The sequence below is a fragment of the Panthera leo genome, chromosome C1, assembly GCF_018350215.1.
Source record: "Panthera leo isolate Ple1 chromosome C1, P.leo_Ple1_pat1.1, whole genome shotgun sequence".
Lineage (NCBI taxonomy): Eukaryota > Metazoa > Chordata > Mammalia > Carnivora > Felidae > Panthera > Panthera leo.
The window spans coordinates 201540007-201565823 of record NC_056686.1 but is presented as its reverse complement, the minus strand read 5'-3'; the positions used below and the strand labels follow the sequence as shown (position 1 = coordinate 201565823).

Here is a 25817-nt window from a genome sequence, read left to right as displayed (position 1 = left end):
GACACACTGGGAAAATGAAAGGGTACTTTTAGTAATTATGCTGGGACAACAGATGTAAACCAGGATGATTCCAGTTATAAACCTCGGCAGGGTTGGGATCACATACCCTTTGTCTCCTCCTTTTGCCCTTAGAAGCTATACTAATGAACCTTTCTACATTATGTAGCACATGCAGGGGCCCCTGGAAATTTCTTATTTTCCTACCCTTTCCCTAGCCCACCTGTCTACCTGAATGTCTCCCAACCTTCATACTTCCTCTTGCCCGACAGTGACAGACCATACTCAAGCACAACTGGGGAGAAAAGCTCTGTTTATACAAGTGGGACTAGGGAAGAGCAGTCCAGTGGGGACTCGGCTGTGCAGTGTTCTCTTAAGAGTCCGTGTAGTCTTGGGGTCAGGTCTCCATACCCAGCCTTTGCCTGGGGAATCTGGAGGATTGGTCTATCCTTTCCTTGGCTCTGAGCTTTAAGGAAGTTAGTGTGGAGGGGATAATGCCTCTTGGTGTTTCTCTGCTCCAAGCCCCTCTCTGGGTTTCTGGTGGCAACCATCGTTTGAGCCAGGGTTGATGAAAGAGATTCATCCTTTGGGACTGAGGTATGGGATTGAGGCTGTGGCAAGAGGAAGGAAGTCCAGTGGAGACTATGCGAAGAAAGGGGCAGAAAAGATACCACAGGTGGAAAAACGAAGAAAGGGAAGAGAGAGAGAGTGAAAGATCAGGTCCTAGATTTGCTTGTTAGGAAAGGTGAGGTAATTTTGTGCTTAGGAATGCACAACCCAAAACCTGGTTTTTACCACCTCTGTTTGCCTTCTGGAGCATCCTTCCAGGTTTTTCTTACCGTCTCAAGCCAGCGCACCCACCCTTCCCAAGAAGTGCCCGCCTTAGGATTCATCCCCCTCTAGTCCTTCCCGGATGCAGATATGCACAAAGATGGAGGCTGGATGGAGGCTGGTGCCGTCCTTGGAGAGTAGGTGTATGTGGCGGTAGCCTGGAAAGGGGCAGGAGGACAGCATTAGGAAGGGAGCCGGAGCTGGACCGCTGGCCAGGGCTTGGGGGACCGGCCCACCTTGTTGCATGCAGGTCCAAGGAAGTGTGTACTGCCCAATAAAGTCGTGTCGGGTTTTCCAGTTGTAATCATTTACCACAAAACGCAGCAGGGCCAGTTCAGGCACCAGGACCTGGAAGCATAGTGTCTGCCCCCAGTATGGATTAAAACCTGAAGAGGGGGTGAAAGACGGTGGGAGTGAAGGGACAGATCATTGGCAGTTTTCTTTAACCCCATCCCGGGCCACTGTGATTTTCAGAGCGATCAGTGTGAGGGAGTCGAGGTGAGGCAATGGAGGCCCAGAGTGGGTGAGCAATTTGCCCACACTGTCGGAGCTTATAAGTAAGGGGCCAGGACTCAGACCCAAGATGTCCGAGCCCTTCTTTGTCCCGTTCTACACTGCTCCTCTTGGGGGTGGGAGAGGGGTGGTGACCAGGACTGTGCTTCATGGAGGGCAGCATGGTAGGAAAACGGCCATGTTCCTCCTCTCCCCCCAGCACTGCCCAGTCTCACCATTGTTCTCCACATAGTTCGTCTCTTGCCGGGTTGTGTCTGGGCGGACACCGAAGATTTCAACTCTCACCAGTGGATCCACAATGGACCTCTCTTTAGTCATGTCCTCCTTGGGGAGTTGCTGACCACTGATCACCTGTAAGCAGGACTTGGAACCTCAATAGTTCCTGTTCCCAGCCCCGCTCCAGCTCACTCTTACACCCAGGGGAGGGGGGCGGGGATACACAGGACCTTGCGCTACGGCTTCTGGATTTGGGTAATACATTCTCTTCTAGTAATCTACCTGCAATTTAAAATGCATCCAAGTAGAAATTTAACAAGGTTTGGAAGCAGGTATGTTAACGTCAGCAACCCCTTTCCTGCATTTACTCTGCACCAGACATTGTTGTAGGCACTTTATGTTAATCACAACAACCCTGTGAGGTGGGTGGTATCATACCCCCATTCTGCAGGTGAGGAGCCAGAGGTTAAGGAACCTGCCCAGAGGTACACAGCCCGTGAACGGACTTGAACCGAGGCAACTGGCCCCAAAGACCACACTGTTCACAGTTGGGCTGTGCCGCCTCGTGAGGAATTCACCCATCACGCTCCCACCAGGCCCAGCCATCTCCTCCCCCTGCTTCTATCCCAGCTACCCTAGGCTCTGCCTGACAGTTTCTCCTCTCCAAGGTACCTGGATTAGGAGGGTCTGGGCTTTGAAAGGGCTGATGGGCCTCTCTGGGTGGAAGGAACTCTGGGTGTCACGCAGGAAGTCTGGCTTCAGCACATAGCCACAGCCACCGTTCTGGCGGAAGAGCCCATCACAGATGTCCATCTCCAGCCCCGCAGTCTGCACATTCATAGCCACTGAGAGCCCCAGGAGAATAGGAAGGAAGGATGTATCTCAGGAACCATCTAGGCCCTCTTTCAGGGGAGTAAGGAAATGTGTTGGGTAGAAGAGGGCCTGCTGGGAACACCCCCTTAGCATCTTTCTCAGCCTAGCACACTTCAAGCATTCCCCGGCCCTCTTGCCACCTGTGGCCCTTCCCCTCCCTCCTCCTTGTCCCTGCTGCCCCCTCACCCATCTGGCAACCCGCATTCCAGAGTTCCTGGGGGTTGTAGTTGGACGAATCTGTCCTCAGGCCACTGGGATACACACGGCTTAACTGCCAGGCGTTGTGCTGCACAAACGCATTGCCTGCAAAAGGGATATAGTAGGGAGATGGCAATGGAGTGGATTCCACCACTTCCCTGGCCCCAGGTACTTCACTCTTGTGCCCAGCACCTCGCAAGGCCAGCTCCGGAAGGCTTCACCATGACTCTCTGTTCCATCCTGACCCGTCTCCCCAGGTTCCCTATCCCTGGAGCCATGAGCCCACTACTCATAACTCCTGTCCCTGTGCCTACTCTGAGGAGTTTCGTAGCTCCCTCGTCTCTCCTTTGTCCCTTTGTCCTCTTTCTTGGGACTCATCTGCCTGCCCAGCAGCCTGACCCTACTCATCCCAATTCCCTCCCTGGCCCTTCCTTTCGGTCCTGACCAGCCTCTTTGATGAGGCTCTTGGCCTTGGTTTCAGAGAAAGATGATGTCTCATAGAAGCGGTAGTGCTCCCTCGAGTGAGTGAAGCTGTGGAATGAGACGGCCTTCAAGTAGACAACCAGGGCAGAGAGGGATGGACACATGATGGGTTTGCATTTCTGGAAAAGGAGAAAATAGGAAGATGAAATTGAACCCTCAGCGATCTGAGAGGAAGGGGCCGGTGGCCAGGATCTGAATTTTCCCACCCAGCCTGAGCCTCTGCCCACTGCCTCCCCATTGCATTCCCCCTCCTGCCTCACCTGCTTGGGAAAGAGAAGGGACTCATGCTTGGAACTAGGAGCCTGAACCATAATCTGACAACAGATAGGCGTACAAAACGGCGGACACATCACAACCTGGGGATGGGAATGGGAATAAAGGCAGTCTACATACACTGATGGGACTGGTTTCAGCTTCTGGGCTTAAAGGGTCTGCTCTACTGTTACTTTCTGGGCAACAGGTTTGTAATGATTTTTAAGCAGAGGGGTGTCATCCTCCCTACCTCTCATCTTTTAAAACAATAGTAAATTTTGGTCAAACCCAGACAGATGCAAGGTATGCAAATGGGCATGGAAGTCACACCTGGAAGGATGTGAGGGTCCCAGAGTAATAGCGTTACATTTGTCTCCTGAATTCCCATTTCCTTCCCTGGACATGGTAGCAGGTTAGACACCACAGCCCCAGAGAGGACAGGGTAAGCCAGCAGTTAGTCAGCTAAGTCAAGGAAGCGCATGAGAAGGAAATGCAGGCTTCAAACCAGGATCTTGGCGGACCCACCAATGGCACCCCTTCCCCACAGGGAGTTGGACCACCTTGGCACAGCCTTCTTGAAGCTTTTGCCTTCCCTGACTTTCTGTTCCTTCTTTTTGGTCATTTCCGGCCCCTTCTCAGAGTCACCTTTTCCAAGAAGCTTTCTCTAAGCTCATTTTAGATGAGGCCACAGGAGTCCCTCCACTAAGCCCTACTTACCCAATACAGTAGAGCGTGTTTTTGTCCTCTTTCTCTCCCTCCCTCCCTCCTTTCCTCCCTCCCTCCTTCTCCTCTCCCTGCTCTCCCCACACCAGTGGTTTTCAATCTGGCCTTTAAGAAGATTGAGAATTAGTACAAAGATGTCTCAGGAGGGGCGCCTGGATGACTCGGTCAAGCATCTGACTTCAGCTCAAGTCATGATTTCTTGGTTCGTGGGGTCAAGCCCCATGTCAGGCTCTGTTCTGATGGCTCAAAGCCTGAAGCCTGCTTTGGATTCTGTGTCTTTCTCTTTTGCCCCTCCCCGACCTGAGCTTGCTTGCTCTCAAAAAATGAACATTAAAAAATGGTTATTTTAAAAAGATATCTCAGGAGTCAGCGGGGGGACCCAGGAGAGAGCCAAATAGGTGCTCCACCTAGGACAGCTCCACATTTATCTCTTTTGTATACGGAGCACCCGTATAAGATTTCATTCGAAAAAGATTTCATGGCCCAAAGAAGTTGGAAAGCCACTGCAATCTCTCTCTCTCTCTCTCTCTCTCTCTCTCTCTCTCTGACCATATATAGTGGTGCCATCCCTACACCTCGTTTTCTGGGGGTAAGGGGCGTTTTGCTCCTTGGCTCTCCACCTTGCTTGGCTCTAGTCTCTCCACACACGAACTCAGCTTATGGTACAGACCGACCCAGTGCTAGAGCGGAAAGACCACCCTCCTGGCCCACCTTGTCCTTCTTTTTGTCCTTACTGCGGGGGCTCAGCTCCTGGGGCTCAGACTCAAACTGGGCCTCCAGCTCTGGCTTAGCCTCCTGCTCTCCCTCCAGTTGAGACTCCAGCACTTCCTCCTCTTCCTCTTCCTCAAGGTCCTCCTCAAGGGTCTGTAGCTTCTTCCCCTTCACCAGGATCTTCCTCCTAAGTTCCTGGGGGTGGAAATGAAGGGACTTGTTTACTTGTCTGCTCTGGGCCCCTCCTGGGGACCATGCAGTGCCCACTGCTCTGATGGGACCACCTCAAAGACAGGGGAAGTGGGTGGTCAGGAGTGCCCATGGTGGGGGGTGGGGCGCTGCATGATACATACAGTAGGGATTCCCTATCCTTAAGCCAACTTGTAACATCCCTATCCATTTGGAAAACAATACATGGGACCCCTACCTCACATTTGAAGATTTCTCCCAGATTAAAGATTTAAATGTAAAGAACTAAGAGTATCAGAAAAAAATAGAGAATCTTTTTGAATAATCTTTCAGTGGGAAAGCCTTTAGAAACAGGAAGTGGAAAAAAGAAGAAAAAAAAACAGGAGATGAAAACTCAGAAGACATAAAAAAGACTGGCAGATTTGACTACATAAAGCTTCAAATCCCCAATAGGGCATGGGGCGCCTGGGTGGCTCAGTCGGTTGAGCGTCGGACTTCGGCTCAGGTCATGATCACACAATTTGTGGGTTCGAGCCCTGCGTCGGGCTGACAGCTCAGAGCCTGGAGCCTGCTTCGGATTCTGTGTCTCCCTCTCTCTCTGCCCCTCCCCCACTTGTGCTCTGTCTCTCTCTCTCTCTCTGTCAAAAATAAATAAACATTAAAAACAAAATCCCCAATAAGGCAGAAGATGCAATAGTCCAAAAGCAAAGACTGCAAAAACAGATATTTTCCAAAGCATTTATATCTTTAACATTTAAAAACTTGTTATAGGGGCACCTGACCGGCTCTGTTGGGAGAGCAGGGGACTCTTCATCTCAGGGTCGTGAGTTCAAGCCCCACATTGGGCATGGAGCCTACTTAAAAATAATAAAACAAACAAACAAACAGGGACGCCTGGGTGGCTCAGTCAGTTAAGCATCAGACTTTGGCTCAGGTCATGATCTCATGGTTCAAGTGTTCGAGCCCCACATTGGGCTCTGTGCTGACAGCTCAGAGCCTGCAGCTCACTTCGGATTCTGTGACTCCCTCTCTCTCTGCCCCTCCCCTGCTGATGCTCTCTCTCCCTCTGTCTCTCCTAAATAAATAAATAAATAAATAGTAAGTAAATAAATAAATAAATAAAACCGCAACTACAGTTTCTTGCTTAGGAATCATCTCTGTAAAACAAACAAATTTGTTATGTATCAACAAAGATTACAAACCCAGGGTGACCTGGGGTTCCTGGGTAGCTCAGTCAGTTGAGTGTCTAACTCTTGATTTTGGCTTGGGTCATGGGATTGAGCCCCAAGTCAGACTCCATGCTGAGCATGAGTCTGCTTAAGATTCTCTCTCTCTCTCTCTCTCTCTCTCTCTCTCTCTCTCTCCCTCTGCCCCTCCCTACCCTGTATGAGCTCTATCTAAAATAAAATTTAAAAAAAGATTATAAACCCCAATAAAAGTGGGTAAATAATATAAATTAATCCAAAAGAAGAAAATATAGACCTTTCTTTTTTAAAAACTTGAACTTTTCTTTCTTTCTTTTTTTTTTTTTCCACATTTGCCACTCTGAATCATCTCACTACTGGAGTTGTTTGTAGTCATTATCTTACACTGTTGGTTGGAATGCAATTTGGTTTTTTTCCTCCGGGGGCAACTTGGTAATAATTACCAAAATATCAACATGCAAACTCTCCAACCCAGCAATTTTACTTCTAGAAACCCATCTCACAGAAAGAATAAATGGACAAAGCTGTATGTAAAAATGAAAACTTAGCAACAACCTGAATGATTACCATTTACTGGTTGAATAAACGATGGTTCATAACAGAAAATAGAATACCACATAGGAAATAGAATAGCTATTAGAAGGAGCAAAATTATACATGAAAAGACATCCATGATATATACGGTATGTGAAATATAAAAGGGATATAGAAAAGGACCCCATGCACGTTTTTAAAAACATAAATATATATACACACACATGTTTATATAAGCATTAAAAAAAAACTATTGACAGGGCACCTGGGTGGCTTAGTCGGCTAAGCTTTCCAGCTCTTGATTTCAGCTCAGGTCATGATCTCAGGGTCGTGAGATCGACCTCGGATCAGGCTTACTGTGGAGCGTAGAGTCTGCTTGGGATTTTCTCTCCCTCTTTCTCTGTCCCTCCTCCACTCATATTCACTCTCTCTCTCTCTCTCTCTCTCTATCTCTCTCAAAATAAATGAACCTTAAAAATCTATTGACAGCTGTTTTGGGAGAGGCTGAGATTATGGTGGGGGACTTCCCTTTCTGTATATTATTTGTATAGTCTACAATAATTATGAACTATCAGGAAAAAAAAGATATTTCCATTGAAAAAAGAAATAAGTAAATGATTTAAAATTTAGAGAACTATAAACAATTCTGTATTCAATTGTATTTTTTAAAAATTAAAATTGTTGGGACATCGGGTCATGGTATTGAGCCCCACACTGGGCTCCACGTGAGTGTGGAGACTGCTTGGGATTCTCTCTCTCTCTCTCTCTCTCTCTCTCTCTCTCTCTCCTTCTGTCCCTCTCCCCTGCTCATGTTCTTTCCCTCTCTAAAATAAAAATTTTTTAATTAAAAAAAAGTTGTCTCCAAGATATTAAAGAGAAGGATAATCCATCTGAGGGTGAGGAGAAGGGAAAGGAGGGGCATGGAGGAAGGAGCCGAGATGGGGAGGGTATGGAAGCCACGGTAGAGCCCGGGCTCGGGGAACAGGGCGCCTACCTCAGGCGAGGGCAGTTGAGTGGGCAGCAGCCCGTCCAAGGTTGTGCTCAGCAATTGCTCCCCCAAGATCTCAGTCAGATGAAGCGCCATGACCTGCTGCTGCTCCCACGTGCAGTGGTTCTCCAGGGACAAGATGACTGGGTAGTCTGATGTCTGATAGGGAAGGGAGGGGACGCTGGAGCCAGAGTTCTATAGCCTGTAACTTCCTTGCATCTCCAGGCCTCCCCTGGTGACTCACTCAGCGGAGTACCCTGATGGCTAAACTCCTCTGACCCGATTCCAGGTGTCAAGGAGGTCTTTCTGGGTCTGGGGCCCACCCCATGTTTAAAAGTCACTGTTGGGGGAGCGCCTGGGTGGCAGAGTCGGTTAAGTGCCCGACTCTTAATTTCGGCTCAGGTCATGATCTCACGGTTGGTGAGTTCAAGCCCAGTGTCAGGCTCCAGGCTAATAGTCTGGAACCTGCTTGGAATTCTCTCCCCGCCCCTCTTCTGCCTCCCTGCTACTTGTGCATGCTCTTTCTCTCTCTCAAAAAAATAAAAATAAAAATAAAAATAAATAAATAAATAAATAAGAAGAAAAATTAAAAAGTCATTCTTGGGATCCCAAATCTGAGACTTGTACCAGGTCTGACCCAGGTCCCTCTGGGACCTTTGAGTGTTTAGCCTCAGAGTGGGAAGGCTAGGCCATTCCCCTAACTATGTGCTCATGTGACACTCTCATCTCCCGATTCCTCTTGTCCCCCAGCTCTACCCACCATCTTCTCTGCTTCCTTATCCACCCTCTCCCAAATAGGTGACAGTTATTCAAGGTACTAGTTACTAATCTCTAGCAATAGCCTCTCTGACTACTAATTACTGATGACATACCCAACCCTTATTCATAATCCCTTAATATTCGCCTGATGTTTCAGTTACACATATATGCTATTTGATATGACCTCCCCTGGATCCCTCTACCCTCTGCAGATCCAGAGCCAGCCGCTCCTCCCTCAGATCATCTTCCCTCACCAGTATGCTCATCCCGGGGCTCCTACCTGGAAGGCGTACTGTGCTACAGTGGCCACGACATCTTTGAACGGGATGCGGGAGGTCAGGGTGTGTCCATGGTAAACGATAGGCTCCCCACTAGGTCCGTCCCATATATCCACCTCCACACAGCGGCACCCCCTCTTCAGGGCCCTGCAAAAAACCCCAAACACCAAGAGACAGAGAGGTCAAGGTCTCCTCTTCCGACTAGGGACCCTTACCCACTCTGGAGAGAACAGTGCTCGGTGGCACTTATCTGTTAAGACCCTTTCATGCTACATCTCCGTGGGCCTTTCTCTGTCCACTGGAACACTGTTACAGCTCTCACCACCTCCACCCCCACCCCCCACCCCCAGCCCACCTAACTTACAGGCTGCCTTCAGCAAGTCATCACATATTGCCTCATGATGCTTCTGGTGTTCTGGTTGTGTACCGTTCTGCAGCCCCTGAGTTATTTAAACTCTTAGGAAATTTGTTTGTTTGTTTTTACATTTATTTATTTTTGAGAGACAGAGAGAGACAGAGCACAGGTGGGGGAGGGGCAGAGAGAGAAGGAGACACAGAATCCAAAGCAGGCTCTAGGCTCTGAGCTGTCAGCACAGAGCCTGACGTGGGGCTGGAACTCACAAACTGCGAGATCATGACGTGAGCCAAAGTCGGATGTTTAACCCAACTGAGCCACCCAGGCACCCCTATTTGTTTGTTTTTAAAGTAAGCTCTATGCCCAACATAGGGCTTGAACTCATGACCCCAAGATCAAGAGTTGCATGTTCTACCAACTGTGCCAGCCAAGCACCCCTCAAACTCTCAGTAAATTTATACTTTATTTTCTCTACTGAATGTCCTGGGGCAGAAACAATATATTTCACTAATCTTTGTATACCCTGAAGCTGCTAGTTCAGTTGCTGGCACTGTAAGTCAAGATATCTTGACTATTCAATCTAACCACAGATAATCACAATAAAAGCAGATACCACTTATTAGCTATTAACACATGGATTATCTCATTTAATCCTCACAACTCAGGGGGAGCCGGGGTGGCTCAGTCGGTTAAGTGTCCAACTCTTGATTTCAGCTCAGGTCATGCATGATCTGAGGTTCGTGAGATCGAGCCCCACATCGGGCTCTGTGCTGACAACGTGGAGCATGCTTGGGATTCTCTGTCTTCTTCTCTCTGCCCTGCCCCTGCCCCTGCCCCACTCAAAAATAAATAAATAAACATTTTTAAAAGTCCTCACAACTCAGAATAGGCATTGTTATCATCCCTATTTCATAGAAGGGGAAACTGAAGTACAGAGGGGTTAAGTACTTAGAATCAGAGTACCAAGCTCTGAGAGAGCTAGGATTTGACCTCAAATGGTCCGACTCCAGAACATACGTTTCTAACTTCTATGCACTACTGCTTTTGTGTAACATTTACTTTATTTGTTCAAAATAAACCTGTCAGGACCTCTGGGTTCCAGGAGCATTTCACAGCTTATGAAAAAGAAAGCAGCTCTATATACCCATAGAGTTTCAATACTAGTCTCCTGTCAGTCTTCAACATGTCCTTCAAGTCTCCCAGGGATCCATGGATCCTCAGCCCCAAGCACCCCCCCCCCACCCCCAGGACATCTTCTCAATCCCTGTTAGCTACTGAGAGCACAGATGGCCCCTTCTCATGAGCTGGAGCCCTTCCCGCTGCACCGTATATATCCTTCGACGCTGCTCTGGCCACAAAGCTGGTCCCCCACTAGGTAGGTGTTGTGAGAGGAGTTGATATAATAGTGGTTCAGGGGTTGAGTCATATCCTGGTAGATGGGGAGGCAGGCTGGGTTGAAGACATCGCCATCCTTCGAGCAGAGGTAGCTGAGGAAGCCATCCAAGCTCAGCACATGTCGCACTTTGCCTAAGGTGGGGAGCAGGGGAATGCCAGAGTGAGAAGCTCTGAGTGAGAGCATCCCAGCACAACCCCAGCCCGTCTTTCACCCCACCCCCTCTTCCAGAGTCCTGACTTATAGATGGTGTCCACTCCCAGCCTCTAGATCCCAAAATGTGCCCCACCCACTGTCACTTCGATCATCGCCACCCTCAGAGAAAGTTAAAGCTACAAGGAGAAACATTAAGATCATTCTAGTCCAGCAGTGCCTGGGTGGCTCAGGTGGTTGAGCATCCAACTCCTAATTTCGGCTCCGATCACAATCTCACAGTTGTGGGATTGAGCCCCACGTCGGGCTCTGTGCTGAGCTGGGAGCCTGCTTGGGATTCTCTCTCCTTCTCTCTCTGCCCCTCCCCCACTCATGGTCTCTCTGTCTCTCTCAAAAATATATAAGCTTAAAAAAAAAAGTATTAGTTAAAAACAAATCATTTTAATCATTCTAATCCAGTGCTATCCAATAGAACTTTCTGCAATGATGGAAATGTTCTATTCTGTGCCATCCAGTATGGTAGCTTCTAAACACATATGGCTACCGAGCACCTGAAATGTGGTTGTGTGACTGAAGAACTGAATTTAAAATTTTGATTTTAGCTAATTATTATTTTTTAAGTTTTAATTTATTTATTCTTTTAAGTAATGTCTACACCCAGTGTGGGGCTTGAACTCATGACCCCGAGATTAAGAGTCCCATGCTCTTCCAACTGAGCCAGCCAGGCACCCTGATTTTAGTTAATCTAAATGTAAATAGTCACACAGAGCTCATGGTTACCATAATGGACAGCATAGTATTCAGTGCAAAGGGTTAATTTTATAGATGGGGAAGCTGAGGACCAGAGAGAAACAAAGTCAAAGACTCAGTGGCATGACCGAGGTACCTGTGGTTTATTCCCTGGGCTGCGTAGCTGCTGCCGACCATGACCTGAGGGTTTCTTCCTATCATCAATTCTTAGATGGTATTTTGAAAAGTATTTGTCCAATATCACCTTACACTACACTTTCTTTGATGGTAGGGTCCTGTCACTCCTTCCATAGCCCTCACCCATCTCAGCATGGGCTTCATACAATACCAACAATGACAACTAATACTGAGCACTTATACCTGGGACGTTCCATGCAGCATCTCTCTTAATGCTCTCACCGACATGATGAGGCAGATATAATATAACCCGCCCTGAGAGGTTAGGTAACATAACTAGTAAGTGAAGGAGCTGGGATTTGAACCCAGGCAGCCAGGTGTCTGAGCCACACCCATATCACTGGGCTATGCCATCTCACTGAGGTTAACAACACTGCAGGGGGGGTTCTCTTGGGAGGCCAAACAACTTGACTCTAATGCCCAGCTTCCTTGCTCCAGCTTTGACAAGGCCTAGAGATGGAGAAAAGCAGTGGCAGGAAGTCAGGCAGGAAGTTTTCTTCTTGACAGTAATAACTTAAATCACGAGGGTAAATCCACAGTTGCCAGATACTTCTCATGTTCATCATTTCATTCGGTAACCAATTATTTTACAAATGAGCAAACCATGTCTCACTTTGCCCAGGGCTACTCAGTTAGTAAGAAGTACGGTGGGGAAGAGGAGAAAGCAGGCAAAAACCTCTCTGACCTCGGCTGCAGCAACTTCTAACTCAACATGTCTCTGGAGGCAAGGGAAACAAAAGCAAAAATGAACTATTGGGACCTCATTAAGATAAAAAGCTTCTACATGGTGAGAGAAACAATCAGCAAAACTCAAAGGCAACTGACAGAATGGGAGAAGATATTTGCTAACAACATATCAGATAAAGGGTTAGTATCCAAAATCTAAAAAGAACTTATCAAACAATCCAGTGAAGAAATGGGCAAAAGACATGAATAGACACTTGTCCAAAGAAGACATCCAGATGGCCAACTGACACATGAAAAATGCTCCACATCACTCATCATCAGGGAAATACAAATCAAAACCACAATGAGATACCACCTCACACCTGTCAGAATGGCTAAAATTAACTCAGATGATGACAGATATTGGCGAGGATGTGGATCTCTTTTACATTGTTGGTGGGAATGCAAGCTGGTGCAGCCACTCTGGAAAACAGTATGGAGGTTCCTCAAAAAACTAAAAATAGAACTACCCTATGACCCAGCAATTGCACTACTAGGCATTTATCCAAGGGATACAGGTGTGCTGTTTCGAAGGGACACATGCACCCCCATGTTTATAGCAGCAGTATCGACAATAGCCAAAGTATGGCAAGAGCCCAAATGTCCATCAATGGATGAATGGACAAAGAAGATGTGGTTTATATATCCAATGGAGTATTACTCAGCAATCAAAAAGAATGCAATCTTGCCATTTGTAACAACGTGGATGGAACCAGAGGGTACTATGCTAAGTGAAACAAGTCAGTCAGAGAAAGACAAATATCATATCACTCATATGTAGAATTTAAGATACAAAACAGATGAACATAAGGGAAGGAAAGCAAAAATAATATAAAAACAGGGAGGGGGACAAAACATAAGAGGTTCTTAAATATAGAGAACAAACTGAGGGTTGCTGGAGGGGCTGTGGGTGGGGGCATGGGCTAAACAGGCAAGGGGCATTAAGGAGGACACTTGTTGGGATGAGCACTGGATGTTATATGTAGGGGATGAATCACTGGATTCTACTCCTGAAATTATTATTGTACTATATGCTAACTAACTTGAATGTAAATTTAAAAATAAATAAATAATTTTTAAAAAGGAAAAAGAAAAAAAAAAAGAAGTACAGTGGGGAATTGAGCCCAGGTCTCCTGGCTGATACGATGCTCTGCAGCCAGAGTATAGTAACTGCCAGGTGAATGCAGGGGAGGGAACATCCAGAAGGACCGGCAGTAGAATAAATGTAACTGATGTCTACCAGATCCTGCACTGGAAAGGGAAGATCCCACTTCTAAAGCCTCGGCATTCTTCTTCTGTTTAGTTTTCTGAAATGATTTCTTTATAGCCCCCTTTCTTCTCTGAGCATGAACAGGTATCTGGAATCAGCGATTCCAGCCCTTTCTGTTTGACTCTAAGTTCCATGAGGGCAGTGTCCTTGTCCAACCTCCTCCTGCTGTATTTCTGGTCCTGAGCCTAGGTCCTGGCCCATGACAGGTGCTCAATAAGCATTGGCTGACGTAGTGAGTGAACGAATGAATGAAAGGGCGTTGGGAGTTGAGACCTGGAAATGTGGGTCCCTTGTCCAGCTCTCGTTCATCTCGTCTCTAATCCTCACGTTCCACAGAGGTATGAGGAAAGGGTCAAGTGACTCGGGTTTGAATCCTGATTCTTCCTCTCATTAGCTGTTGGCTTTGAGCAGCTCATTTGATCTTTCTAAACTCTAGTTCTCTTCTTTCGCACAACTGACTTAGTAACAGAACCCACTTCAACAGGCCATTGGAAGGATGAGGAGAGAAAAGGCATGTAGCAATGTTGGCACATGACGGGATACTTAGCAGAAGCTGAATAAAGATTATGCTTTTGATTTACAAGGTTGTAGGGAGGACTAAATGAAGCAAGTGATGTGAAAGTGCCTTGTAAATCACCTATTATTAATGTCAGTTCCTGCTATTCTGAAGGGCATGGAGGGCAGGGAGATGTCCACTGAAGGGGCAGGGAGAAAGGTCTGAAGGCAGAGAGGGCGTATGTTAGTGGTGCTTACTAAAAGCTAGGTGACTGGCCTCCTCATCACGCCCCCTCAGCCAGGGACTGGCTAGCTTCCTTCCCCAGGGGCTTAGCGACTCAAGAACCGCTCGGAGAATTTGGAGAGCTCAGGAAAGGGCAGAGACCCAGCACTTAAAGAAACAACAAACAGGGACCATGAAGGAGCTAGAGGAAGAGGAATCATATGTGCTAGAGGAGAAGCCAAGGCAAGAGGACCAAGGATCTCCCTTTTCCCCTGGGGACAAACGTTGATACCAGGAAGAACTTATTCTGAAAGTGAAGCAGGAGCAGAGTGGAAGAGAGGGGACTTAAGGAAGGGTCTTCCTCTGGAGAGATCCAGCACGATGGGAGACTCCTGTCTTACTTGGGAAGGAAATCGCTGCTCTCCTTCCCAGGGAGTGGTTGAATGAGAGGAAAATGATAGCACAGGGACTGGCATACGGGTAGACTCAGCCTTCCCTGAGCTAGGCAGAAGGCAGCTTGGCTCTGGACCTTTGTAATCCTGGTCCCCCTCCCCGCCCCATGACCGGTGCCTCTCCACCCTCTGGCCCTCTTACCGCTATCTGAAGGCTCATAGCGGTCGATGAGTTCCAGAGCAAGATCTGAAGCTCTTTCTCCTTCTTTCTGCTCCTCTCGGAGGAAATCCACAAATTCCAACAGGGTCAGCTTCTGCCCATCAGCTGAAAAGTTTTCAAACACTTCCTGCACCTCAGGGCGCTTAGTCAACGCCTTATAGAACTCTACAAATTCTTCTCCTTCCAGAGTCCCAGACTGGGATGTGTCTGCTGCCTGCAAGAGAGGGTTTAGAGGACTGTGGACAAATCCTTTTAAGAGCAAATTTTATGGCTTCAACTTGCCTTGTAAGGGCAATCTTCCTGACAGATGGATACAAACACATTTCCACAGTATGCCCACAGAACTCCTGACATTTAGTGTTCATAGAAGACACTTTGGTAAGTAAAAAGCAAAATGGCAGCCACACCATTTGCTACTAGAGAAAAACTTCAATTAGAAAGAGTGAAATGCCCCCCAACAAGGTCAAAAGATCCCTCCTCCTATTTGCTCACATTCCAGTTGGAGTTTTCCATTGATACCAGGCACCTGTGAAATTCTGGCTATGGACAGAGAGGTCCTTGAGCTACGACATAGTAATGTATTGTTTGCCTTTCATAAGATTATGAATCATCTTTCCTTTTTTAAATTAATTTATTAAAAAAGATTTTTTAAGTTTATTTATTGTGAGAGACAGAGTGTGAGCAGGGAAAGGGCAGAGAGAGAAAGAGAGAGAGGGAGAGAGAGAATCCCAAGCAGGCTCTACACTGTCAGTGTGGAGCCCAATGCAGGCCTCGAACTCACAAACTGTGAGATCATGACCTGAGCTGAAACCAAGAGACAGATGCTTAACTGACTGAGCCACCCAGGTGCCCCATGAATCATCTTTCTAAGAAGACCGAAGGGTAAGAAGCATGCCCGACACTTTCCATCGAGCCTGGCATAGTGGTAGGGTGCATAGGAGAGATTCAACAAAGAGCGATGCTGGATGGGGCCAGAGTACTTCTGGCCAACTGAGAATGTGGCCTTGCCTGGCTTCTGAAAACCCTTCCCCAAAAGACTCACTTGGAAAAGCTGCAAGGCATATTCCTGGTCCATTTCCACATTCATCAGGTGTAGTAACCGCTGGACCTCTGGGAAACTCATGCGACCATCCTGGTTCTTGTCTCCACGCTGGAACCAGTCACTCAGCCACCCAGGTGTGAGTCAAGGCAAAAGCACCATGTGTGTGTCTGTGTGTGCAGATGAGTGTGCATGTTCATCCACTGACACCTTCTCCCCTATCATCTTCCCAGTCTCTCCTCCATGGCCAATGCATTTTCCACATTAGCTTCCAGAATAATCTCCCCAGAGATCTATCTTGTCCTTGCATGGCTTAGGTGCCTGCAGGGGCCTCCCTGTTGCCTGCAGAAAGGAGCCCAAGTTTCTTAACATAGATGAAGGTCTTCACCCCCATGAGCTGGCCCCCACCCATCTTCTCGCCACACCTCTATCCTCCCTGTACTTTGGCCAGACTTAGCAACCCCCCCACTCTCTGATGTCCCACTCTCCCTCCTGCTCTTCAATGTTCTATGTCTGGGCCTTTACTCATGCTATTCCCTCAGGCAGGAGAGCCTTTCCCTCCTTCTTTATGTTCAAATTCTACTCCTTTTCAAGGCTCGGCTCAAATGCAACTTCCTGCCTAACGTTTTCTTAGAACTCTCTTAGCTAGAATTAAGTATTTCTCCTTCCTTTGAACACCCACAAATAATCTAAGTCCCCTAACACTTCTTTAAAAAAATTTTTTTTTTCAACGTTTATTTATTTTTGGGACAGAGAGAGACAGAGCATGAACGGGGGAGGGACAGAGAGAGAGGGAGACACAGAATCGGAAACAGGCTCCAGGCTCCGAGCCATCAGCCCAGAGCCTGACGCGGGGCTCGAACTCACGGACCGTGAGATCGTGACCTGGCTGAAGTCGGACGCTTAACCGACTGCGCCACCCAGGCGCCCCATACACTTCTAAGATACTTAGGTTACTTACACAATTCCATTTTTTTTCCAACGACCAAAACAATGCCTGAGTCTCACTGATCTTTGTACTTCTAAAGTGTGGTATAGTGACTGACACCTTCTGCTTAATAAATGGCAAATGAATGAATGAATGAATGAATGAGCAAATGAATGAACGAACTGGCATGGAAGGTGAATACAATCTAGGAAACCTGAATCAGTCAACACCACTAAAGCTGCTTCCCAGTCCTATGCCAGCTAATGCCACTGGGATCTTCTGTTCAGCTCTCAAGATCAGTACCTTGTTTGGCCTTTTGCCTCTCACTGTCCCAATCCTGAAGGGCCTAACTTCTGCCCACTCTCTGCCTGGCTGTTTTTTGCTGTCCCAAGCCTCCATTACTCCTCCAATATCCTCTGCCTCATATTGGCCTGAGCTGCCCTTGCCCACCCCAACTGGACTCTTAGACCCCCCTATCCCTACATGCCCCGCACCCACCCCCCCATCCTTAGCCCTGCAGCTCCTTCAGTGACCCCTGGTCCCCACTCTGACTCCATCCTGCTGATACTGGTCCAGCCGCTCCTTTTGGTCCATGCTGGTGACAAAGTCCACCAAATGCTGGAGCCCCTGCATCCATATCTGGGCCTCCTCAACGCTGTTGGCCACCAGGTCCAGGTTGGAACGGCGGCCATGGAAGACGATGGTGAAGCCCTGCTCCAGGGGGAACTCCTCTGCCAGGCTGCGCAACAGCTCAGACTCATGGCCCTCACGCACTGTCTCCACATCAGAGATTGAGACTGCCGGAGAAGAAACGAGTGGGGCACTGAGGAAGAGAATCCACCAAATTGCAGGGGCTAAGGGTCAAGGACCACTACTCCCTTCCTCTCTGTGAAGCCATAGGGAAGAGGAACTCCAACCTCCACAGGATGAAACCCCTGAATCCTTAGTACAGGGAGATGCAGACCCCTGGGATTCAAGATTCCCCATGAGTCACGGCCATTTTCATAGGCAGCATGGTAAGGGGCCTGTGTTGGGAGTGGCAAGACCTGGCTTTTGGCCACCAGCTGGCAGTGTGACACAGACCAAAATGACTTAACCCCTCTGTGCTCTCATCTGAAATAAGGGGTGGTCCCTTCCGTGGCCCGGCCACAGAATGTCTCAGGTCCTTAGACTCTAGGGGACAGGGCTCTAAACCCCCTTTACCAACATCCTGCCTTATCTCCTGTCTGAATTTCAGCTCCCATGTAGAGGCATCACAGGAGGACTGTCAGGGCTGACAGAAGGAAACACTCTTGAAGTATACATAGTAGCAGTTACACCGAATTGTGATGTGCCCAAATTCAATTCCCCTGTTCCAGGTTTGAGGTCTTCCTCTTTCCAGATGTCTAGGGGAGAGCCAGAGAAATTCTTCCACCCCCTTTCCTCAGCTGGAGGTGGTGTGGCTGGTGAATTTTGATTATATCTCTAAAGCAGACTCTCTTAGATGTGTCCTGTGATCAGATTTTTAGAGGGTTCATAAGGCATCTCTGGCCAATAGGATGCACACTGCTATGTTGCATTTATGATTTTTAAAAATATTCATCATTGTGGCTAATGCATTAAATGCATCCTGGCTTTAGGTCCCATGCTAGGTGCTTTATACATGAACTCATTTAGTCCCTGTAACCATCTAGGCAGGTAGTGTTTAATCCCTATTTTGCAGATGAGGAAACTGAAGCTTAATTTAAGTAACTTGTCCACTCAGCTAGAAAGCTGCAGAGCAAGGGTTTTAATCCAAGCAGCCCGATGCCTGAGATCATGCCTTAATTTAATAGTAATAAAATATAACCTGTGATTTATTGAGCCTTATTATATGCTAGGGCTCTCCTAAGCCCTTTACATGCAATAACTGGTTGAATCCTCATAAATAGCCTTACGAGGCAAGTGCTGTTATAATTTCCACTTTGTAGGCTAGGAGAGAGACACAAGAGGGACAGCACAAGGACACATTGTAGGATCCCGGTCCCTCCCCTGCTCTCTAGCTGCTGGCCTCTTCAGAGTCCTGTCTACCCAGCACACCCACCCCTAGCTATCCACGTGACTCACAGCTGGGCTTGGCCTTGCCTCCCGCCTGCCGGGCATGCCAGACTGTCATGCCATCATCCTGAAGTCTGAAGTATCTTAGTTTCTTCCAGCTTTTGGACCTCACCTTGCGCGCCAGCATGCCTTTCTGCATCAGCAGCACATCTTGATTGATGGGCAGCCCTGGGCCAGGAGAAGAAGGGGCTGGGTGGGTAGCTGGCAGGGAGGGTGGAGGGCCCAGGAGGAGCTCTTGGGACAGGGGTCCAGACTCCTCCCCTTCCCTGGGCTGTGTCCCCAAGCCCTCCTCTCCTGCTGGGGTACTCACGGCCTTGCATCAAGGACACCATCACCTACTGCTCCACAAGCTGGTGCCAGTCACCTAAAGGAGAAAGGAGGAACAAAAAGCTTTGGGTTAATACTGGTGGTCTTAGAATAATAGATCCAAGGAGGAAGAGAAGGAAACCAGTGTGCCCTGACTGGCCACTATGTGCTAGGTACCTCGTCTACAGACCCTTCAGCTCTTTTTACTTCCAGTTCGAGTTTGTTAGACTCTGAGGCTTAGAGAGGCTAAGAAACCTGCATCAGATCACATAAGATTCAGAATTTAAAGCCAAATATGTCTGATTCCAAAGCCTCTGCTGTTTCCCATAGCCAGCTCCAGAGAGGGCTACACCAGAGCTTTCTGCCCAATACCCCACATTCCGCTGGGTAACCTGCATCATCCTTCTTAGCTCCTGATTATTAGGGACTACCATCAAGCTGGCTGCCCCCTTTAAGAACCTGGAATCTCTCTAGATCCTAGTCTTCTCTTCTCCAGATGGAATCACCCCAGCTTCTCTATCTTGGGAGCCCTCTCCACGCTCCTGTACAGATCAACCAGCTCCTGGGGACCAGGGCAGAGCATCTCTTTTGTCTCTTCTGTGACACTTAGTGCCATACTTGCAAAATAAGCCATCTCCTTCTGCCTTCACACAGTAAAGCATATTTTATACTCCTTGGCCTAACAGTTATTCTCAGTTTAATGGACCAGGTAAGTTATGTAGTCTCAGAACTGCATTTTGTTACATTTTTTTAATGTTTATTTATTTTTGAGAGAGAGAGAGAGAGACAGACAGACAGACAGAACATGAGTGGGGAAGGGGCAAAGAGAGACAGAGATAGAATCTGAAGCAGGCTCCGGGCTCTGAGCTGTTGGCACAAATCCCGACATGGGGCTCGAACTCACGGACTGTGAGATCATGACCTGAGCTGAAGTCAGACGCCTAACCGACTGAGCCACCCAGATGTCCTAGAACTGCGTTTTCAAGTCCTCTCTACCTACTAAAAAAGATAACCTTCTTTAAGATCTATGCTAATTTAGGACCTGGGTAGGGAACAACAAACTTCCCTTGAAAAGAACTAGAAGACTTGATACGTAGCCCCTATAAGAAATTATCAACTCTTGACGAAATCTTTCTGGAACTGGCAAAGTTCATGAAGCATAAAGCTCTATGCTTTGTATAAGCAAAGGAGCTGCACTTGAATAGAATTGTTGTGTTTTTTAATTGATAAGTTAAAAGTTTTGACAATGGTGAGTATCTAAAACCTGAAAAGCATCTCTAAAATCAGTCAGGTAGTGCTCCATTAAAACATCGTGAAGTTCAACTCCCTATATTTCATAAATGAAAAGCAGAAGTCCAGAAATGTGATGTGACTTGTCTCAGGTCACATGGCCTATCAGTGCCGTATCTTTGTTTAGTTGGAAGAGCCTATAAATCTTTAGGGAAAATGTGGGGGGGTCACTGAAAATACAGTTTCCCTGACTGTAGGACCCAAAGCTGAAGTCCAGGAATGTGATAGACACAATGAAGGCTTCTTTCCTTCCTTCCTTTCTAAAAAAAAATTTTTTAATGTTTATTTATTTTTGAGAGTGACAGAGAGAGCACGAGCTGGGGAGGGACAGAGAGAGGGAGACACAGAATCCGAAGCAGGCTCCAGCCTCCGAGCTGTCAGCACAGAGCCCGACACGGGGCTGGAACTCACGAACTGCAAGATCATGATCTGAGCCAAAGTTGGACACTCAACCGACTGAGCCACCCAGGAGCCCCTCTTTCTTTTTTAAAGTAGACTCCACACCCAGTGTGGAGCCCAACATGGGGCTTGAACTCACAACCATAAGACCAAGACCTGAGCTGAGATCAAGAGTCTGATGCTTAACCGACTGAGCCACCCAGGCGCCCCTACAGAAGACTTTCTAAAGGACTAGCGAACATGCAGGGGCCCAGAGGGAGAGGAGAAGGTTGGCAACCAATCCATATCTAAGTGGGAAGGACAACTTGAGGCAGCTCTCAGGAGAGACAGAACCCGAGACAGTTCCAAAAAGCAAAGGTTTTGCTGGCTGAAGCTGAATATGTGAGCCTGGATGAGACCAGAAGAAGCCTCTGGATGGACAAAGGGGCCCAGAGTGCTTCATGAGAGGCAGAAAAACAGCTCTGCTCTTTTGGGTGGTGATGCAGTCTGGAATCTGAGGCTTGCAAAAGCCGAGCGAAGACTGAAGTAATAGGTGCTCTCCTAAATGTCTCAGGTCCTCCCTCAGACTCTAGGGGACAGGGATCTAATTCCCCTTTGCCAACATCCTGCCTTCTCTCCTCACTGAATTTCAGCTTCCATGTCTGGGGCATAGGAACTCTGGGATGGGGTGGGTCTCAGCCCTGGGAAAAGACAGAATTACCTTCCCTTACACCTGTGTCCAGAAGCCTCACCAGAATGTCCTGAAACATGGGAAGCCCACATGAAGCCTAAGCTCCAGTGCTGGGACACTCCTAGTTTTGAGCCTATCTCCTCTCAAATGAGCCTTAGGAAAAAAAAAAAAAAAAAATTCTTTTTAAGTAGTCCAACACAAGGCTCGAACTCACAACCCTGAAATCAAGACCTGAGCTGAGATCAAGAGTCAGAAGCTTAACTGACTGAGCCATCCAGGTGTCCCTCTTTGGAAATTTATCCAAGGCTTTTTGTCAGACTCCTCCAACCCCAGGGCTTGCCTTGCTCTTCCAATTCTGCTCCCATTCCTGACTCGCTATTTGAAACCTAGATCCAGGCAACATGTGGCCATACGAGGGCCAATTCCAACTCTGGGAGCCCCAGGATATCAGAACTGGGCTTCATTTTATACAGAAGGGGACTGAGGACTAGAAAGATTAACTGAACTGCCAGAGTCATTGAATGAATTAACTAAATAGCATAAGTGGGACTAGAACCATGGTTCCATATGTCCAGCTTGGAGATTTCACCAAGGCTCTGCCCTTAGGAAGGGTTTTGTCTCAGAAGCAGGTTAGGGCAGGGCTACGAATCCATGGGGGACATGGGCGTTTTGTCTTTCCTCTCTGTCATCTTCTGCCCCCACCATGTCCCACTTAGTAGCCTTTCTTTTCTTTCTTCCAGTTTCTCTCCTCCCCCATCCTGACACCTTCATTTTCCCTTCCCTCAGCTCACCCTTCTCTCCTGTTCCTGTCTGCCTCCCTACTTGCCTCCTTGTCAGCCTCTCTGTGCTCTCCTTTCCTCCTCCTTCTCCCCGCCTCCCCCCTGCGTCCCCCCTCCCCCCAGGCTCACCTCTTCCTCTCTTTCTTTCTCTTCTAATTCCCAATACCTCTGGTTCTTGTCCCCTGTGGAGATTTTGAGACTGGGGTCCAGGAGGGAGGAGGACACTCAGGAGTGCACCCCCTCCACTCAGGCTCACTTTCTCCGTATCCTAGGAGACGGACTGAACACACTGCCCAGAGAACGCGACTTAGAACCCAGGTGTTCTAGGTGTTGCTGCTTCCTCTGGTGTTTGAAGGTAGGATGGGAAGGAAGGTCACAGCTGATGCAGGTGCAGTGAGGAAAGAAGGGACAAAGGATCGGAAGTGGGAGCAAGAGAAGGTAAGGAACAGTGGAGGAAGCCCGAGAGGAGAGTAGGTCTTGACTGTTCACTCCTAGAGGTGAATGTAGAGATCCTCGAGGCTGCAGATAATTACCTCTACAATACAGAGGAGAGAGCAGAGATGCAAAATAAGGTCGGAAGTGGCCAGGGCTACAGAGTAACATTTGGTCCTCAACCTACAGGTGGCTTATGTCACCTAGAGATGGACTTTGCCAGGGTTGCCGATAGTGCCAAAGGCATGACAGTGAAATTCAGGGTGTCTCAGGGCCCTCTGAGGGGCAGGAAGGAAGAGAATCATTTGTCCACTCTCTTGCTTCTGAGCAGAACTATTGCCTGAACTCATTCATATAAAGAGGACAGAATGGCTCTGGTCATAGGTCATAGCTCGCAGAATGTTAGAGCTCGAAGACTTTCATAACTCATCTAACCCACAGGTTCCTGGCTATATCACTATCCCTAGGAGTGTCTTAAAATAGAGACTCCTGAGCCCCACCCCAAATCGGCCAGATCAGAATTCGAAAGGATGGGGCTCAGGAATATTTATTGTTAAAAAGAACCCCCAATACACAAGCAAGTCTGGGAAACCCTGAATTCCTATCCCAGCTCAGGAAGCTGCTGTCCAAAGTCACAGAGCTAGTTAAAGGCAGAGTTGGGACTAGAAGCAGGTGCGTTTCCTAGCACAGCACTTGGGCATGCCAACAAACTGCCCTGGCCCATCGAGCAGGCTAAGGACAGGTACGGACTCAAACCTGGGTTCTTTCTAAGGAAATCTCCTAACTCTATAGTTTCTATACTCTTCCCTGGGTCTTTGGTAATCCTCAACATTCTGTTAATGCATATATGCTAAAGCATGGTTACTCCAGTTCTCTCTTCCCTTACAAGGGTGGGGCTCAACCCTGAGTGTCAGTCCTGGGTGGCTAAGAGGTCCCCATATAAAGGGCTGACTGCCACAGCCAAGGAGGAAAATTGTAAATCAAAGGGGATGAGCTAGGGAGAACCAGGAGGTGGGAGCCTTGGAGATCTGTTAGGGCTAAGGAGTCCGGGGTACAATTTAATCAGGGTGGATAAGCATGTGGGGGGCAGAGGCTGGGACTCAGGCAGTGCACAGCTTGGAGCAGAGGCTAGTTAGAGCCTTGGGGCCCCTTACCGCAAGCAGGAGAGCAGTCCTGTCTGTGAGCTCTGCGACGCCCTCTCCTGTGGGACGAGGAAACCCAGCTGGGTTCTTGTGCTCCTCTCGCTGCTCCGCTGGCTTCCTCCCCTTTTCTACTGCAGTTTGCTGTTGTGACTGGCAGACTTGCAGCCAAAGAGAAGGAGTAGGGTGGGGAGAGGTATGAGCTCTCTCCTTGGTCCAGCCCTTCCAACTCTTAAAGGCCCAGGACACAGGTCATCAGGAGGGAATATTGGGGGAGGGGTGGGTAGAGAGGGATTAGGGAGGAGGAGCCTGGCTGCCCTTCATCTAGATGCCAGCCCTCACTGACCCCAATCCTGCAGTAGCTCTCAAAGTGAAACCCAAGGAGTGTCTGCGTGGCGGTGCTCCATGAATCGCTGCTTTTCATTCCGCACAGTTTCTCCCTGCATGGTGAACGGCTGTCTCTGCCCTCATTTCATCTGGCTCCTTTCCAGGGTGTCTGCTCCACCGGCCTGCTTCTGTGTCTCTGCATCCCGCCTTGTGGGGCGCGCAGCCTAGCTCTGTGGCACTGGGAAAGGCAAAAAGAAATAGGATGGGAAAGGAGGAAGATGAGGAGAAAGGGAGGAGAGGAAAAGAGTGTCGAGGGACAGGTTAATATCTCTGACTATGTTTAGCCCTTGCTAAACATTGAAGGAATTGCACGCATAAATGCATCGAACAGTTCATTTGTTCTTCCTTTCCATGCTTTCCATGCTATGAACACTTGTTCAGTGCCTCCAATGTGCAAGGACATGCATGTGCGTTTATAAAGATGTGTGTAGAGATGGCATGGACCTGTGGTATGTACGAATCAAGGGCAAAAAAGTGGAGCACAAGATTGGAGAGACACCCACAGGGAAAAGAAAGGTAATGAGCTTCTTGCAAGGTGAATGACTAGGTGGCTGAAATAGAAACCAACACTGAGGCAAGGGGACCAATTTAGGAATTGTAAAAGGCTTTATTAAAATGCGTTTTTAAAAAAAAATTTTTAATGTTTATTTTTGAGAGAGAGAGAGAGAGACGAAGACAGAGCACAAGTGGGGGGAGGGGCAGAGAGAGAGAGAGTGAGGCACAGAATCTGAAGCAGGCTCCAGGCTCCAAGCTGTCAGCACAGAGACCGACACGGGTCTCGAACCCACACACCACAAGATCATGATCTGAGCCCAACTTGGACACTTAATCGACTGAGCCACCCAGGTGCCCCTAAATTTCAAAAGGTTTTATTATGGCTCCATACTTCACACGGAGAGACTGAGGCCCAGAGAAGTTGAGGCCATGTCCTGGACTCACACATCAGCGTCAGAGACAAACAGGTCCTGGCACTCTCCCAAGCACTGTGAGCTGGGACCTACTTCTGCTCTGCCTTGGAAAGACTATGGGATATGGAGTTTTCTGGACCGGTGGATGGGAATCAGGCAGCTAAAGGCACAGGGCACAGCGTTGAACTTAGGCTTCTGGGGATCCTTTTCCAGGGAGGTGTGTTTTAATCATAGGCACAAAGGGAACTAACTGTATGAAATGATGTGATTTTAAGTGTGCTGAGATCTGGCTACCTCTCATGGCTCCCCTAAACACCCCTCAAGTGCCTAATATTCTACCATTAGTGATTATTTATAGCTAAAACTTTAGTCCCATTAAAATAAAATCCTCCTAAGTGATTACCATAAATGTCAGGATCGTGGTTACTTCTGGGAGGAGGGAGTTGTGATGGGATCATGCTCATAGCTGGCTTCTGAAATGATTGGCCGAGTTCTAGTTCTAGTCCTGGGAGCTAACAACAGTCTTCTCTTTCTAACTTATTCAACTATACATTTTTTTT

General features: G+C 48.0%; 1 protein-coding gene across 6 annotated transcripts; it reads right to left on the bottom strand.

The window, feature by feature from the left end:
- Positions 1-293: 293 nt before the first annotated feature.
- Positions 294-24890, bottom strand: PLCD4 (phospholipase C delta 4). Of its 6 annotated transcripts, none has more exons than XM_042950167.1 (17): positions 22521-22687; positions 21643-21765; positions 19258-19311; positions 18957-19115; positions 17440-17668; positions 15947-16076; positions 14887-15118; positions 10431-10632; positions 8753-8897; positions 7720-7872; positions 4798-4992; positions 3372-3467; positions 3074-3230; positions 2617-2733; positions 2230-2402; positions 1557-1692; positions 294-1214 (listed from the first exon to the last, which is right to left on the bottom strand). In XM_042950167.1, exons 3-17 carry the CDS (start codon positions 19277-19279, stop codon positions 880-882), a joined length of 2481 nt encoding a protein of 826 aa, XP_042806101.1. In that variant the 5' UTR covers positions 19280-19311; positions 21643-21765; positions 22521-22687; the 3' UTR covers positions 294-879. The 6 variants fall into 6 exon arrangements, with proteins under 6 accessions (XP_042806101.1, XP_042806100.1, XP_042806103.1 ...); XM_042950166.1 differs by having other exon boundaries at positions 21674-21765; XM_042950169.1 differs by lacking the exon at positions 21643-21765 and having other exon boundaries at positions 294-986; positions 1065-1214; positions 22521-22684.
- Between the last annotated feature and the right edge of the window lie 927 nt (positions 24891-25817).

What these genes read in the sequence shown, in the direction of transcription:
- PLCD4 (XM_042950168.1), bottom strand. Translation starts at nt 19,279, where the DNA reads ATGGTGTCCTTGATGCAAGGCC. An exon ending in CTATGAGCCTTCAGATAGCG is followed by an intron (nt 10,633 to 14,886) that starts GTAAGAGGGCCA and finishes TCCCCACCTTAG; the next exon opens with GCAAAGTGCGACATGTGCTG. An exon ending in GAGCCTCATCAAAGAGGCTG is followed by an intron (nt 2,734 to 3,073) that starts GTCAGGACCGAA and finishes TCCCTTTTGCAG; the next exon opens with GCAATGCGTTTGTGCAGCAC.